Genomic DNA, 15,335 nt, shown 5'->3' with positions numbered 1-15,335 from the left:
TTCCGCTTCCGGGAGCGCCCGCATCCGGCCGGGAACAGTGCCCGGGAGGCAACGTTCCCACGAGGAAGGAAGGTGTTCTCGCCCCCGGAGCGAGGAAGGCCACTACCGGACAGCGGAAGCGACTGAAGGGCCGGGTCCGAGTCACCGCCGCCCTGGCTGAGGCTACCTTTCCAAAACATTGAGCAGGGATTTCAGCGGGAAGGACTCTGGCCTGGCTCCTCCATTTCTTCCACCAGTCGGAGGCAGGTGGCAGTACAACTCCACGTCCGGGGCAGGACGGGGCGGATGGTGGGGACCCAGCGCCCGGTAAGTTTGTGTCCCTTTCGGAAAGTTACGGCCGGCGTCCTCATCGAGTCTTCCCAGTCCTGTGCTCCCACCCGCTCGGACCACTCGTTTGTCCAGTCACGCATTCCCTCGGCACGCTGTCATTAGCCGTGTGCTGGGCTCCCGGGACAAATCCCCTCCAGATGCGTGCGTGCCTCGCACCTCACACCCCACTTTTCACGTCACCGTCTCAACGACAGCTTTCCTTTCCAGTCACTAAACCCCCGCCCTGCTTTTATGTTCCCGACGTGACATTTACCATTGACACACTATGTAGAAGGCTCATCTCCACTGAACGGTCAGCCCTCCGCAGGGTGATTTCTCGTAACGTAACTGCTGCACACGGGGCAAATGTGTGGGATGAATAAATGGGAGGAGGAAGAAATACCACTCGTTCAGACTTCCGTCACCTCATGGCAGGGGACTTCCAGACAGCTCAGAACCAAGTACACAGGGAACTGCACAGCTGTTGGTCTCTTTCCCCTCTGCTAGTTCTCTAATATTCAGGCCTTTTCCAAGCCTAGTCCCTCGTTCCCAAAATGATTTTACCCAAAGTAATGAAGTGACAAGCCATAGGCCAAAGCATGGAAAGCATTTAGCACCAGGCCAGGCCATTACAAGGTCCTGAGAGGCCATCGCTCCATTCCTAGAAGCAGTCAGTGTAAGGGAGAAGAGGAACAGTTTCTACAGGAAGAGCCCCTGCTTCAGCCTTTTATTGAGGCCTTGAGCAAATCATTTACTCTCAAATCCATTTCCCACATCCATAAGCCAGATGGTTAAGAGACATGAATTCACATTATTTTCCAAATTTTAAAACAATGGAAACTAAAATTGGGTTCCTATTCACTATTCTCCTTTGTAGAAATAAAAAGTAACATTTATAGCAGGTGTAATTACATAAAACATGGAAATGTCTCATCTCTAATAGAAAGTTGGTATTTAACAAAAGTGAGTCAACCATTAATATATAAAACACAGAACACTGACTGTTTTTAAAAAGAATTGTTTATTTTCTGAACCTGGGGGATATTAGATACACAGCCAATTTTAAATTTACATATTTTAATTCAATTTGGAGATGTTTCCACACAAAAAAATTGGCATGCAACAGTTGTCCTAAGGTGAAACAGTCACCTTATTAGTAAACTGTTTGCAAGTATTTTCACCCAAGGTTGAAAAATTGTCCTGAACATGAAAACCTGTAACAAATTTAAATTAATTATATAAAATTGTTACTTACAGTTTTCCCCTTGCAAAGATCAAAAAAAATGTACAAGTAACTAATATACATCAGTCACAACATAATCTTGAATCACTCCCACACCACCAGAAGCTCCTTTAATCTTAAATCCATCATCAGAAAGCAAGGAAATCTTTTCCTTTTCTATAAAACAAAACTCACGTGTCCCAAAAGAGAAAGACCCGGGAGAAACAAAAACAAGAACCACGGTGCTGACACTGACACTGGTGTTCAGTGCTCTGAATGAAGAAAAAATAGTGGCTGTTTATCACTGCAAAGAAACCCAAGAGGCTTTAACCCTTTGGCATCAGAAATCCCAACTTTTCCAATGATGTGATTGCATATTTCCTACGTGCCAAGAGTGGAGAAAAGAGATGTCCCAGCACAGAGAGTAGCTGGCATTTGCTGAAACACCCAGGGAACTGGCTTAACAGAGGTTTCTTAGGCTAGGCAGAAAACAATGGTCAGTTTCGCTGCTTGTGTCACCAGTTGAAGTGGAGGGTGATTCAGTCTTAAGGTTCAATGGAAAAATTTAGGGGGAAATGTTTGTTGGGGCAAGTCGTAGACTGAAGCACACTAGGGGAAAGTATAAAAGGAGCCAGCCTGCTACACACTCCCAAGTCAGAGCACTCTGCTGTTACACCGGGCTGAAAATGTCAGGATGGAAATCACCGTTTCATGTAACAGCTGGACAAAGTGACTCTTTAATGACTTGAGCCACAGGAGGAGGGAGTCCAGAGACTGCAGTCATTGTAGTAAGGTTCTATCAGGCTTTATGCCGAATTCCTGAACAAACTTTTTTTAATGAAAACAAAAAGATAAAGCATAATAAAAAACTAGACTCCTGTATTCTGTTTACAGTGTCTGAATTCTGGAAGGATCTGTGTAACGAAGGCAGCATTCAAATAAGAAATTTTATGCCAATCAAATGTCAAATTTTCACTATAACTTTCCTAAAAAGGTTTCCCCCAGTATCTATTAATCACAAAGAAACATAAGCTGTGAATGTACAGTTCCAAAAATAAAAATGTAGAAACTAATGACACTATTATGACCAAGGTGTTTGGTAAACAAGTGAATTATGAGTTTAGGATCATAAGGAAAAGGCCTTTTAAACAACCCTCCGGACTTCAAAAAATCTCTTCAGGTAGTAGATCTGTCCCAATGTCATGGCAACTAGAACAAGAGCTTCAAAGAAGGACCAAAGGACCACTCTGCTGTTTGTGTTGTCGTTGACTGTTGAAGACAAAAAAACAAACAGACTTTAACAGCAGTGCGACCCCCCAGAAGGAATAAGCGTTATAGATGATTTTCTAGTCTTTGCTCTGTATCACAGTAGTACTTTGCACACCACTAACAAAGCTTTTGTCCTGGGTAACTCAGCATACTCAGAAGCAGAGATGCTTAGTTCTAAGGGACCTTAAGGATCTCTATGTACAGCCACGCCTACTATGCTTAAGTTCAGGAAGAGAGCAAAAGTGACCTGCCGCGCTCACACTTCTAAGGTTAACTCCAGACCAACCCTTTCTCATGCACCACAAATATCGTTCATTACAATGCTTTTAACTGAATCAGAAAACTGACTTTAGAAAAAAGTAAGGATTATTTCAAGATCGTAGTTCAACAGAAAGCACGATCTACCACGTCAAAATATGCCAGTCTAAACGTACTTTTCCTAAATATTTATTCAACAAAATCGTCACTGAGCACCTACTATGCACCTGGCTTTTATTCTAGATGCGAAAAGCTTCTCAGTTTCATGGACTGATTATGGCAGTTACTACCAGACTGCCAAATATAAACTATTTTCACCACTTATCTCATTCTCAAGCTAAGGATTTCATCCTTAAAAGTAAAAGCCAGGACTACTTTATATCCGCTGCTCACTTTGTCACATTTCCCATCTGGTAGTTCCCCTTCTATTGTTACTTTTGTAAACCACTAGGTAATTCCCCAACTTCTCCGTAAATGGCCAAATGTTGAAAACAATTACAATTAGTAATACTAATCAGCTGAATATGTGGCTGCCATATTTTAGATGCATGCCACTTACAAGATTGAAGAGATCTGTAATCACTCAGTAAGAAGTGAAAAGCAACTAGCATTTTTCCCAAAGGATAATTTTGTTGCTCAAAAACCATGTAATTTTTTTCCAAAAATAATAGACAAATGCCCAGATGAACATTAACTAGATCCACAAAAATCACTAAAATTTTAGTATTAATTCCATAATATAAAAAGCTCACTTTTGCTGAAAACCTAATAACCACATTTTAGTATAACTGTGAATAACTAACATGTTAAGATTATGTCTGAAAGAGGAATGGTTGAATAAATAATTCAAAATATTAAGCAATTATTAAAGGTATTTTACCAATAAATGTTTTGTATCGCTTCTCGGCCTTTTGGCTAAGATCAAGTGTAGTATCTGCTCTTATCAGTTTAATATCTGATATGTCCTCTATCCAATAAATGTTTTGTTCCAAAAAATATATATACAAAAAAACCCTTCTTCCTTAAAAAAGTTTTTTTTTTTGGTACCGGGAATCGAACTTGGGTCCTTGCGCTTGCATAGCAGGCGGCAAAACCACTGAGCTCAATCCCCGGCCCCATTAAAAAAATTTTTTAAAAAGGTGTTTTAGAGGTATGGAAAAATGAGTTTCTTAAAGAGTCTAAGAAACAAGATATAAAATTGTATACACAGCTTTACTCACTTATGTCAAAATTCCTATTTCTAGGGAAAAGCAAGCTCGCTGGACACAGTGGCACACACCTATAATCCCAGCACTTCTGAGAGACTGAGGCAGGAGGATCTCAAGTTCAACTGGTGCCAGAGCAACATAGCGAGACAATGTCTCAAAATAAAAAAAGAGCTGGAGACATAGCAGTGTCAAAGCCCTTGGTTTAATCTCTAATACCACCAAAAATGAATGAATGAATGAAAACAGCTGGGGATACAGCTCAGTGTGAAGGCCCTGGGTCCAATCTCTAGGATCAGCCCTCCCCCAAAATAAGATTTAAAAATGAAAACACAGGCTGAAAAAAAAATTCTTAAATATAACAACCTGGCGTAGTGGTGCACACCTGTAATCCCAGCACCGTGGGAGACTAAGACAGGAGAATGCCGTTTTCTAGCCCATCGTGGGCAACTTAGCAAGACCCACTCTCAAAATAAAAACATAATAGTGGGGCCGGGGATTTAGCTCAGTGGTTTCGCTGCCTGCTGGGCAAGCACCAAGGACCCAAGTTCGATCTCCAGTACCAAAAAAAAAAAAAAACATAATAGCAGCACAGTTTGTAATAGCTAAAACTTGGAAACAACCCAATTGTCCATCAACTGGAGACTGGATAAAGAAGATGATGGGGCCAGGGATTTAGCTCAGTGGTTCTGCCCCCTGCCATGCAAGCGCAAGGACTCAAGTTCAATCCCCAGTACCAAAAACAAAAAATAAACAGACAAACAAACCACCACTGTGAGAACCAATTCAGCTTCAAAGTTGAAAATTCAGTTCTACAAAAAAAAAAAGTCTCCACTGAGGGCAAGAAAACAAAGTTGGACACCTCTACAGACCAGAAGACAGGTGCTTCCCCTGAGAACTCTGTCTAGCTTTAAAGTCATGTGAGCAGAGCAGGTGTAGTGGCACAGGCCTGTAATCCCAGCACTTGGGAAGCTGAGGCAGGAGGACTGCTGCAAGTTTGAGGCCAGCCTGGGCTACATAGTGAGTTCAGGGCCAGCCTGAACTACAAAGGGAAGCTCTGCCTCAAAAAAACCAATAAAAAAAGGAAAGAAAGGAAGGAAAGAAAGAAAGTCTGTCAGTCATGTGGTCTCACTTGTCAAAAGTGCAAAGCGGTGAATGTGCTTAGCCCTCAGATTCTCACCCCAGAATGGGCTGGCTTCACCCTGGGAGCAAGGTAAGCAACAAAAAGGCCCCTTGCAGTTGAGGCGAAGAGGTGGGCGTCCCAGAGGTGAGAGGGGAGTGGTGGCGAGGAGAAAGATTGTGCAGGAGGCAGGACAGGCTTCGCTCTGCCCCCCAGAAGGGCCAGGGGCTTCTCCAGTCTCCTGCACCCCCATCACCTGCCCAGGGGAGGGAAGCTGCTCCGGGGCCTGCAGCCTCCTTCCCTCCAGTGGGTATAACAGACAGGACAGTGGAAGGAGGAGAGCCCGTGCAGCCAGTGGCAGAGCTGCACTCATCTCTACAGTGCCTCCTCTCCACTCCCCGCCCCAACTCTAAACAGAGATGGGCTCAGGATGAGAGCTACACAGAGGAGCTACTGGGAGGGCAGAAGGTGCTGAAAGGCAGTTATGGGTCTGGCCTAAAATACAGTATTCAGTTTGTTTGTCAGTATGGTAACTCTTAAAGGCAAAAGCATGATACTTAATGCTGTATCTACTGCTAGGCAAAGTTTTGCAATTTACCCAAAGAAAATACATTCCAAGTTCATAACTCAGAAACCAGAGCCAAACTCATCTTTACCCTGGTTGACTTCCCTGTATTCAGGTTTTCTAACTAGTCTTAGCCTTTCGTTCCAGGAAAGTTAAACATCAGTATGTAGTATTGATTACAACTGAAAAACATTTTAGGGATGTGATTAAAGCCAATGTTTTAAAATCCATTTTACAATGTTTTTCCCCTATGCGTTAAAAAACTATTAGCTTAATCTTTAGCTTATCATAAAACTTTTTTTTAACTCTTAAAAGCTTATGCTAAATCTTAATAGTATTCTTGGTATCCAATGAATGTCTCAATAATAAACTACCTTAGTACAAAATTCTACTTAGTACAAAATTCTATACTAACCCAGGCATGGTGGCATACACCTGTAATCCCACTCCTCAGGAGGCTGATAGGAGGATCACTGAGAATTTGATTGAGGCCAGCCTGGGCTACACAGTGTGTTCAAGGCAGCCAGAATGACGTAGCAAGACCCTGTCTCGGACAGACACAAATGTGTATACACAAAAAATCTTTGTGTAGGTGCTTTTACAAAGCAACTCACATGTGCTGAGTGTGGAGGCACATGCCTATAATCCCAGCTACTTGGGAGGCTGAGGCAGGAGGATCCAAAGTTCAAAGCCAACCTACCCAACTTAGCAAGACCCCATCATTTTTTAAAAAAGGGCTGCGGATGTAGCTCAGTGGTAGAGTACACCTGGGTTTGACCCTACTGCAAACAAACAAATAAAAAAAGCCATAGCGTGATTATTCCTGCGCAATTTGTGAATGAGGAGGACAAGTGCAAGCTGCAGGTCGACTTTCCCTAGGAACCGCAAGCTGCGGCCGAAACATGAACTCACTGGCTCTGTGTATCCTCTCCCGGACCTCCATGTACTCCTGCTCGTGCTTCACAGCTGTCATTGCCACTGCCAGCTCGTTGATCATCTCTTCCAGCTTGTTCTGATGAGCTGCAGGGGGACAAGAGCACATCAGCCAGGGTGTCATGGAGAAAGACTACAGTCATGTACTTCCCAGAGAAGGGGTACGAAGAAGCTACTTTTAGAAATGGAGCAGACGTCAATTTGCACCACTGGTATGAACCACTAAGGACAATTTAATTCTCAGAACATTCTTTTAAAGTCCATTCTCAGACTGGGCATGGTGGTGCATACCTGTAATCCCAGCACTTGGGAGGCTGAGCCAGGAGGATCGCCATGAATTTGAGGCCAGCCTGGGCTACACAGTGAGCTCAAGGCCAGCCTGGACTGCATAGAGACCCTGTCTCAAACAAACAAAAACAAAACTGATGTCCATTCTCAGTAGAGAAACCTCTTCAGTATAGGAAGCGTACCGCTCAGTGCTTAGTGACTACAGGAAAAGCCTACAAAATGTCTGCTAAGGGACTGAGGCTGTTACACCAAGCTCACAAGACTGACTGCTAACTAGAGAGGACAGAAGAAAAACAGTGTACTTACAAGTATGTATTTTTGGAACTCTAAATCCTATAAATAACAAAATTTAAACTAAAATTGAAATCTACTTTTAAAAATCATATAAACCAGGCATGATGACACATGCTTGTAATCCCAGCACTCTGAGAGGCTGAGGCAGGACGATTATAAGTCTGAACCCAGACTGGACACTTAGCAAGACCCTCTCTCAAAAAAAAAATGGGGAGGGGGGGCGGGGATTTAGTTCAGTGGTTCAGGCACCTGCCTCAAAAGTGCAAGGTCCTGAGTTCAATCCCTGGGGGGGGGGGGGGGGGGAACGGGACATACCTCATGGCAAAGGCCCCAAAGTCCTAGTAGTACTACCAAAAAAAAAAAAAAAAAAGCACATAACTCTAATTTAGGAGTAACTTGAAAGTAAGACTTTTAAGCTCTATGAAACTAAGCAGAGAAAAACATGAAGACGCTCTTGGGAAAAATTACACCAACTCAAACATTTTTCTATGAAAAGTAATGTTTTCACTGCAGTGGGGAACAGCAGGCATTTTAAGTAAATAGCCAAACTCAACTGCACAAGTTTTCAACCATGTAGTCTCTTTTACCAAAAATGAACACAAGATTCTGTCCTGAAGACTAGGCTTCTAATTAGTGCTGCATCGTGACAAGGAAGAATTCACAGGAGGAGGTGGGCATCTCTCCAGCCCTGCCCAATCCTGGGCCTCATGTACGACCCCAGTCACCACACGAGATCCTAAGTGGAAGCAAAGCCGCAGCCCCACCTAAGGGAGTGGAAGGGGAATTGCAAAGCACCCTCACCAGCTTCGCTCTGGAATCCCCATGCACCATATGGAACCTCTGGAGCAGGGTTTCTCAAGAGTAACACTGGTGACATTTGGACCACCTGCCCTGTGTTTGTTGTGGGGAGGTGCCCAATGCACGGAGGATATTGAGGATATTCAGCGGCACCAACAGCCTTCAGCCCCTTGGAGGCCAGGAGCACCCACCCAGCTTAGTCTTGAGTTTAAGCAGTCTCCAGATAAGTATCAAGTGTCCTGAGGGCAAAGATCAGCCCCCACTTGAGAAGCCCTGCTTTAGAGGAAGGCTCAAGTTGACAGCTGCTGTTCACTGACATTAACAAGCAAAAGCAAGAATTTTAGATACTGCATTAAAGGATTACTTAAGAAGTTCAATATTGGGCCGGGGATTTAGCTCAGTGGTTCTGGCACCTGCCTCCCAAGTGCAAGGTCCCGAGTTCGATCCCCAGTAGCAAAAAAAAAAGTTCAATATCCACATTCACAGCCAATACTTTCTGACCACTTAAATTGGACCAATTTTCAAAAAAATGACCAAACACAAACCCCTTCAAAACTCCTAATTCACCTTGAGAATTAGCCAAGCCCAACCCGTAAGTGGCCCTGAAAAATAAGCACAAGTATTATTACTAAGTAGTGTAACCCTCTCCATTGCTCAGATTTAACAACCTCACACAGCTCTCATCTTCTTAGTGATGTTAGTACTCTACTAATTGTGAAATAGCTGGAAGATATGTTATCATGCTGATACTATGGAATTTTAAACAACTGCCAGCTTCCAAAACCCCTAGCAAGAATTGTGTGTTGAGGGGGTGGTTTGCTGGCTTTTAGTAAGCAATTTATTCAGGAGAACCAATCAGCATTCACTACTGGTCAGTTGAACAATAAACAATCTCTCTGAACATATGGCCAAGACTTTTTTTTGGGTACCAGGGATCAAACTCGGGACCTTGCACTTGTGAGGCAGGCGGCAGAGCCCAAGAGACCTTTTTTCATCTTTAGCTATTTGTGGCCTTTTAATTACATTTCATATCTAACCACACTAAGTCAGAAACTTTCAATAAAAATAAGTGAATCCATAAAATACCTGCTACAAAGTCAAAAGCACTATTTGCAATTGATCTTTTTAATCAAGTCTCCATCACATGGGATACTCCTGTAATCTCAGCATTTGGAAGGCTGACATCAACCTGAACTATGTAACAAGTTCAAGGTCAGCCTGGACTACATAAAGAAACTGCCTCAATAATTTAAAATAACCTAATCCATGTCTCATATCAACCATCAAAAAATAATCTAGTTGTAGGGCTTTTTTAAAAAGAGAAAACACTCATTGTAAATGTATTGTATACCTAAAATGTACCAATAAAAGAATTAAAAAAAAAAGAAAACACTCTCATGCCAACAAACTGAGTTAGAGAAAAGGAAAGCAGAAATTAGACATTAGCAAACAAAAAGATGCAAAAAAAAAAAAAAAAAAAAAACAAACAACTATCAATAAGCAATCCACATACCATCCCAGGTATCTCCACCACCTAAAGAAAAGTGTAAGATATAAACAAAAATACCAAAAATTATTCATATATATTAGCTAAACTAGTTATGTCTAGGAATGCGCAAATAAAGGAATATATCCCAGGATTACCAAATTAACAGAACAACCTAAGACACAGGTAACCTAGATGCTCACAGGAGTACGAAGTGGTAAGAAAAGTTGCCAGAGAGCAAACTAGAAAGAACAACAGCAACAACAACAAATTAACTTTCAGAAACTTTGTCAGTTAAGAGACTTAAGTAAAAATTAAAGTACATTTCACAACAAGTTTTTGGTTTAAGAACAGTGAATGGACAGGGAATAAGAAATCTTTTAAAGATGTACAGAATTAAAATGAGCTCTTGGAGTAGGATATAACCCTTCCAAATGTTCATCTCACCTTCTGTTTCCATGTCTTGTCCTTTCGGAGCCTCCCCTATGTCAATGGTGAACATCACTATCTTTGGAGTCATGGTAGACATCCTGTTACTAAAACAAAACTTGTATGTTCCGTCCATGTGAGCAGCAAATGTGTACTTCCCACTGGACTCACGGTCTCCTTTGTAAATCCCTTTATTATCAGGTCCTGTAATCTGCAGGCAGAAGAGAAATAAAAATGTCACGTGCCATCGTAACCCTTGTAAGTAATGTCTCCTGCCATAGGAAACTAATACGGAATTCTCACTTAGCTCCACTTCAGTTAAGTGACAGCAACCACCGGCTCCAATCCTCTCACTTCATGAAACAAGATGGCTCTGTAAGGCATCCTTCAGCTCTGGCTGCATTATGTCTTACTGTCCAACTGAAACTCAAATCCCTCAGAAATAAACTACAACTTACACATAAGTCTGCAACTGGCCTAACAGGATCAACAAACATTTGAACATATGGCTGATGCTTTAAAAAAACCTCTTTGAGGGCCGGGGATTTAGCTCAGTGGTTCTGCCACCTGCCTCGCAAGCGCCAAGGTCCAGAGTTCGATCCCAGGTACAAAAAAAAAAAAAAACCCTCTTTGAAATGAGTATTTTTATAAAATTACATTTCAAGAATTTTGTAATTACTGCCACACAACGAAAGAATTGCTTTACGTCTGTTAAGTCTTAAGGGAAAGGACTAGATAGGAAATTAGAAGAACCAAATTTTCATTCCAGACTGCTACAAACCAGCGATTATGGCACGGGCGGGTCAGTTCTTTTAAGGCCCTGTCACTTGTCAAACTTGGCTGGAAAGCTGATCTCTAAGGTCTTAGCTAATTCAAAGAGCCTCTTGTACTGTGTAACTTGCGACCAGCTCTACTGCCCTTTGCTGATAAATGAAGAATCTACAAACCCAATTAGTCAAGCTACCAGACGAATTAAAATATTAATTACACTTCGCATCAGTCATTACTCCTAAAATGCACGATCAACTCCTCTCCCAGGCAAAGCGGGCGAAACGAAACGAAGTAGCTGGACCCTGACATAAACCATTATGATCGTTTCTATGGAAATTAAAGAAAAACGTAACTTCTGCCTAGCTTTCCATCTACTTTTTAAGAAGTTTGCAAGCCCCGTCCCGACGCGATCCAGCAACAAGGAAAGTGGCTGCCGACAAATCGGGACCTGAACCACCAATCGCGCCCGAGTCTCGGCGCCTTCGGGGCGGGGAATGACACGCGGCGCCTGGGTGACAAAGCCGCGCAACGAGGGATCCTCCGGGCCCAGCCGTCCAGCTGCGGGCTCGCGGCGACCACCGGGTGGCTGGCTCGGCGTCCGGGAGGCGTGGGCGCGGGTCCCGGAGGCGAAGGGGCCACGAGGGGTCTCCGGGGGGGCGCAACTCCTCCCAGCACCGACGGCGACCCGGCCCGCACCGCTCCCTGGCCCACCCGCGCGCCACCAACGCCAGCGCCGCCCCGTGACCCCGCCTCGGCCGCGGGCAACGCGCCCGCACCTCCACGTCGATGTCCAGGAAGCCGCCCTCGGCCACCTCGAAGATGAGGCCCATCTTGGTGCCCGAGGTGACCCGCTCGAAGAAACACTCCTCGGCATGCGCGTCGATGCTAACGAAGTAGCCCGAGGCCGTGGCCAGGAGAGCGGCCAGGAGCACCAGCAGCTCAGCAAGCGTCACCATGGTGGGACTGGGGCCGAGGCCAGGACCCGGACTGCGGCCTCCAGAGCCGCCACCACTGCTACCTCCTCACCGCCGCCACCTCAGCTCCACCCCTTCCGGCTACGCCACCCGAGGGGGCTGATGCGGGAGCCAGGGATTGGCGAGCGCCCGCGGCTGCCACGTAACGGATGTACGGCGGCCGCCAAGGGTCATTCCAGCTGAGCGAGGCTCAGGATCGTAAGGCGGCTCTAAAACGCCAAACGGTTCTTACGCAGCCTTTTGATACCCAAACTAATCTTCACGTGAACTTCTCAAGAAAGCAGTAATCAAGAGGCTTCCCCTGCCCGGTACAACGCCGTTTTACGATTCCTCAGAAAAATCGTAAACGATTTTGGAGCCAGTGATGGAATAGAGAGAATGAAAAGTGGGGAGTGAAGCCAAAAGCTTTGAGGGGTTTTTGTTGCCCCCTCCCCATCTCCCTGCTTATCTGGGTCTGGGGAGGGGTGGAGGTGCGTGTAGACGCGGGTGCTGGATGGAAATGCCCTAGATCTTCGCCTCGGTGTGGATACCTGGGTGTTTTACCTGGATTTTTTTAAAACCCAGAAGCTGCTTACTTAAGCAAATGCACTATATTTTATTATATGTATGTAACCTCTTAACTGCCGGAAAAGTTTACCTTGTTCAGATTCCCTCAGAGTAGATCTCCCAGTTCTCTAAAGTCTTGCTGCATTTCCGCACCCCCTTGACTAACTAGCTGCTGCGGTTGTCTTTTCTGACGCTGGGCCTCCTGGCATTCTCCTACTCATCCCTCACAACCCGATTCAGACGTCACCTCTTGTGTCCCCAAATACTCCTAAACGTCCTTCTGCCCGATACTTGCCTCTTCTTTCGTTCTTGCGACCCAGACCTGTTCCAGTCAAATGACTGATTTACCACTCCTGGTACACAGCCTCCGAGCCAATGTACCATCCTCTCAGCCCTAGTTCACTGACCTGACCTGGTGTCGACCTGAACTCTTTCTCCACTTTTGCACATAACTGTGTGAGCTTCATTTTATTCCATCTCCTCTCAGAGCCTTGGTTTTCTTATCTGTAAAAAGGGATGACACCTGAAAATTTGAGGGCTTATTCTTTGCAAAAACCAATAGGCAATAGGGGGCAGTGGTGGCACAATATCCAGGCTCCCCGTTTTAGTTGTCGCGGACAGGAGCGTTTTGGTGGTGAAGGCTTCCTGGCGTGTCAGTTTCTTACTGGCCCGAGTTTCCAGCGGTGGCCCTGGCTACCCTTGTCCCCTGCCTGCCAGAGGTCTGGCTTTCCCTGCCAGCTCAGACCTGAGGAAAGTGACAAGGACAATTTTGTTTCCATCTAGAAATTTCAATGCTAATTTTCAACTTTGAACTGATTAAAAATAGTCTGACTCCACCTATCAGGGATTTAAAATATAGACACTGTAGGGCCGGGGATTTAGCTCAGTGGTTCTGGCGCCTGCCTCGCAAGCGCAAGGTCCCAAGTTCGATCCCCGGTTCAAAAAAAATAAAATAAAATAAAATATAGACACTGGGCCAGGGATTTAGCTCAGTGGTTTCGTCCGCTTGCTGCACAAGCGCAAGGACCTGAGTTCGATCCCCGGTACCAAAAAAAATAATTAATTAATTAAAATATAGACACTTAGCATCAACACAACACAAGGAATTAAACATTGTGTTTTTTCTGGGGGTTTTTTGTGCTTCTGTTTTGTTTAGGTACTGGAGGTGGAACACAGGGCCTCCTGCATGCTAGGCAAGTGCTTGACCACTGAACTACTTGCCCAGCCCTTTTTATTCTGAGACAGGGGCTCACTAAATTCCCCAGGCTGTCCTTGAACTTACCACCCTCCTGCTCCAGCCTCCACCCTCCTGTTACTTTATTAACAGCAATTTAAAGAAATTAGAATAACCTCAGTTCAAGCCTTTAGTTTTCTTTTTGGTTTTTGTTTGTTTGTTTGGTTTGTTTTGTTTGTGTGTTTGTTGGTACTGGGGATCAAACTCAGGACCCTGAGCTTGCAAAGCAGGTGCGGCGCCACTGAGCTAAATCCCCGGTCCTTGTTTTTGTTTTTTTGAGACCGGGATTCAGTAAATTGCTACATTGCCCAGGCTGGGCTCCAACTTGGAATGTAGTCCCCTTGCCTAGGCCTCCCCGAGCGCTAGGATTCTTTGCACCAGCCTCAAAAGGGATTGAACCGTAACATCATCACCTAATCCGACCCGCTCGGGGGGTGGATCCCTGAGCTCGTAGTCCTTTCTCTGTTTGCTCTCAGTCCCCCCAACCCATCCTGCGTCACGGGAACTACATTTCCCAGGCTCTCTTGCGCTCAGCCGCCTGGAAGACCTAGCCAATTGCAGGCACTGGCGACTGGGAGGAAGGAAAAAACCCGGCGCTTGTCTCTTTTCTGCCTTGGAAACCACCTTGTTAGTCACTGCAGCCTTCAGGCTCCAGTTGCCGCCTTCCACTGCGTCTTCTGGTCCCTGGGCTCCGGTGACCCCACTTCCTTCCTTCGTCTCCCCAGTTCCGAGTTAGTGTATTTCTGCTATCCTTAGTTTCCAGGGTATCCCCCAGGCCCGTCTGACAGTCAACTCTGTCATCACCCATGGTGATGGGTTTGAAAAGTACCCACAGCTTGTGTGGCCCTCTCTCTGAGGTGAGGTGAAGTCCTCCCCTTGAAGAGGAGCCAGTCGGGCTTATGACTCACTTCTACCTTACAGATGGGCTGTCCCAAGTTCCCAGGCCTGGCCTTGTTCTCGAGTGACTTCTGCTGGGGAGGGCGGCTGTCCTTCCAGCATGTCCTGGGGGCTCTCAGCAGCCCTGGGAGCCGCTCCCGAGGCGAGAAACTTCTCCCCAAGGTCCGTGCCAGTGTGCTCTCTTGAAAAGAGGTCCACCAATCCCATTCTGGCCTCCCATAACTCCAACCTAGATGATGATGATGTTTGGGATTTTAAGGCAGGGTCTCACTATGTAGTCTAGGTTGGCCTTGAACTCTTGGCAATCCTGCTTCAGCCTCCCAAGTGCTGGATTTACAGGAATGTACTCCATGCACAACCCCAGCCTGTATCTTGACTGCAACACACACAGAGATGCTATATCAAAACTACTCAGCCAAGTCACTCCCAAATCCTGGACCTGCCAAAACCCTGAAAGATAGTGAATGATGACTATTATTTTGAGTCACTAAGTCCCGGGCAAATCGAACCACAACAGATACTGATGCATCTGTTTAACCAATTTCCTACATTAAAACGTTGTGTTGGAAAAGTCTGGAATGGGTTCTACTTTCTGACTGGTGCAGACCTTGAACTGTAAACTAAGTGCAAAAATTAGACAAGAGAGAGCCAGGCCTGGTGGTGCATGTCTGTCATCCTAGCAGTTGGGAGGCTGAGGCAGGAGGATCACAATGAGTTCAAGGCCAGCTGGGACTACA

General features: G+C 45.2%; 1 protein-coding gene, 1 long non-coding RNA gene and 1 pseudogene across 3 annotated transcripts; 2 read left to right on the top strand and 1 right to left on the bottom strand.

The window, feature by feature from the left end:
- The first annotated feature begins 15 nt into the window (after positions 1–15).
- Positions 16–4,920, top strand: LOC110348927 (uncharacterized). Its single transcript, XR_002394577.2, has 2 exons — positions 16–306; positions 4,303–4,920. It is a non-coding gene; the product is annotated as an uncharacterized LOC110348927 (long non-coding RNA).
- Tmed2 (transmembrane p24 trafficking protein 2) lies at positions 1,312–12,006 on the bottom strand. 2 transcript variants are annotated; one of them, XM_021257621.2, is made up of 5 exons: positions 11,724–12,006; positions 10,195–10,387; positions 9,775–9,795; positions 6,861–6,968; positions 1,312–2,800 (listed from the first exon to the last, which is right to left on the bottom strand). In XM_021257621.2, the coding sequence occupies exons 1-5, from the start codon at positions 11,901–11,903 to the stop codon at positions 2,676–2,678; spliced, it is 627 nt and encodes a 208-aa protein (XP_021113280.1). In that variant the 5' UTR covers positions 11,904–12,006; the 3' UTR covers positions 1,312–2,675. The 2 variants fall into 2 exon arrangements, with proteins under 2 accessions (XP_021113280.1, XP_004844012.1); XM_004843955.2 differs by lacking the exon at positions 9,775–9,795 and having other exon boundaries at positions 11,724–12,003.
- On the top strand, positions 3,954–4,076 carry LOC147822038 (U2 spliceosomal RNA; annotated as a pseudogene).
- Positions 12,007–15,335: the final 3,329 nt, after the last annotated feature.

Source organism: Heterocephalus glaber, unplaced genomic scaffold (assembly GCF_053883595.1).
Source record: "Heterocephalus glaber isolate CG9 unplaced genomic scaffold, H.glaber_assembly_v1.0 deba00001687, whole genome shotgun sequence".
Lineage (NCBI taxonomy): Eukaryota > Metazoa > Chordata > Mammalia > Rodentia > Bathyergidae > Heterocephalus > Heterocephalus glaber.
Note: the sequence above shows the minus strand (reverse complement) of the source record. Positions and strands in the feature narration are given on the sequence as shown.

Excerpts from the sequence above, each read along its gene's own strand:
- Tmed2 (XM_021257621.2), bottom strand. The coding sequence starts at position 11,903 with ATGGTGACGCTTGCTGAGCTGCTGGTGCTCCTGGCCGCTCTCCTGGCC. Across the intron at positions 10,388-11,723 it reads TCCTGGACATCGACGTGGAG|ATTACAGGACCTGATAATAA; the intron begins GTGCGGGCGCGT and ends TTCTGCCTGCAG. Across the intron at positions 6,969-9,774 it reads TGGTGGAGATACCTGGGATG|CTCATCAGAACAAGCTGGAA; the intron begins GTATGTGGATTG and ends GTCCCCCTGCAG.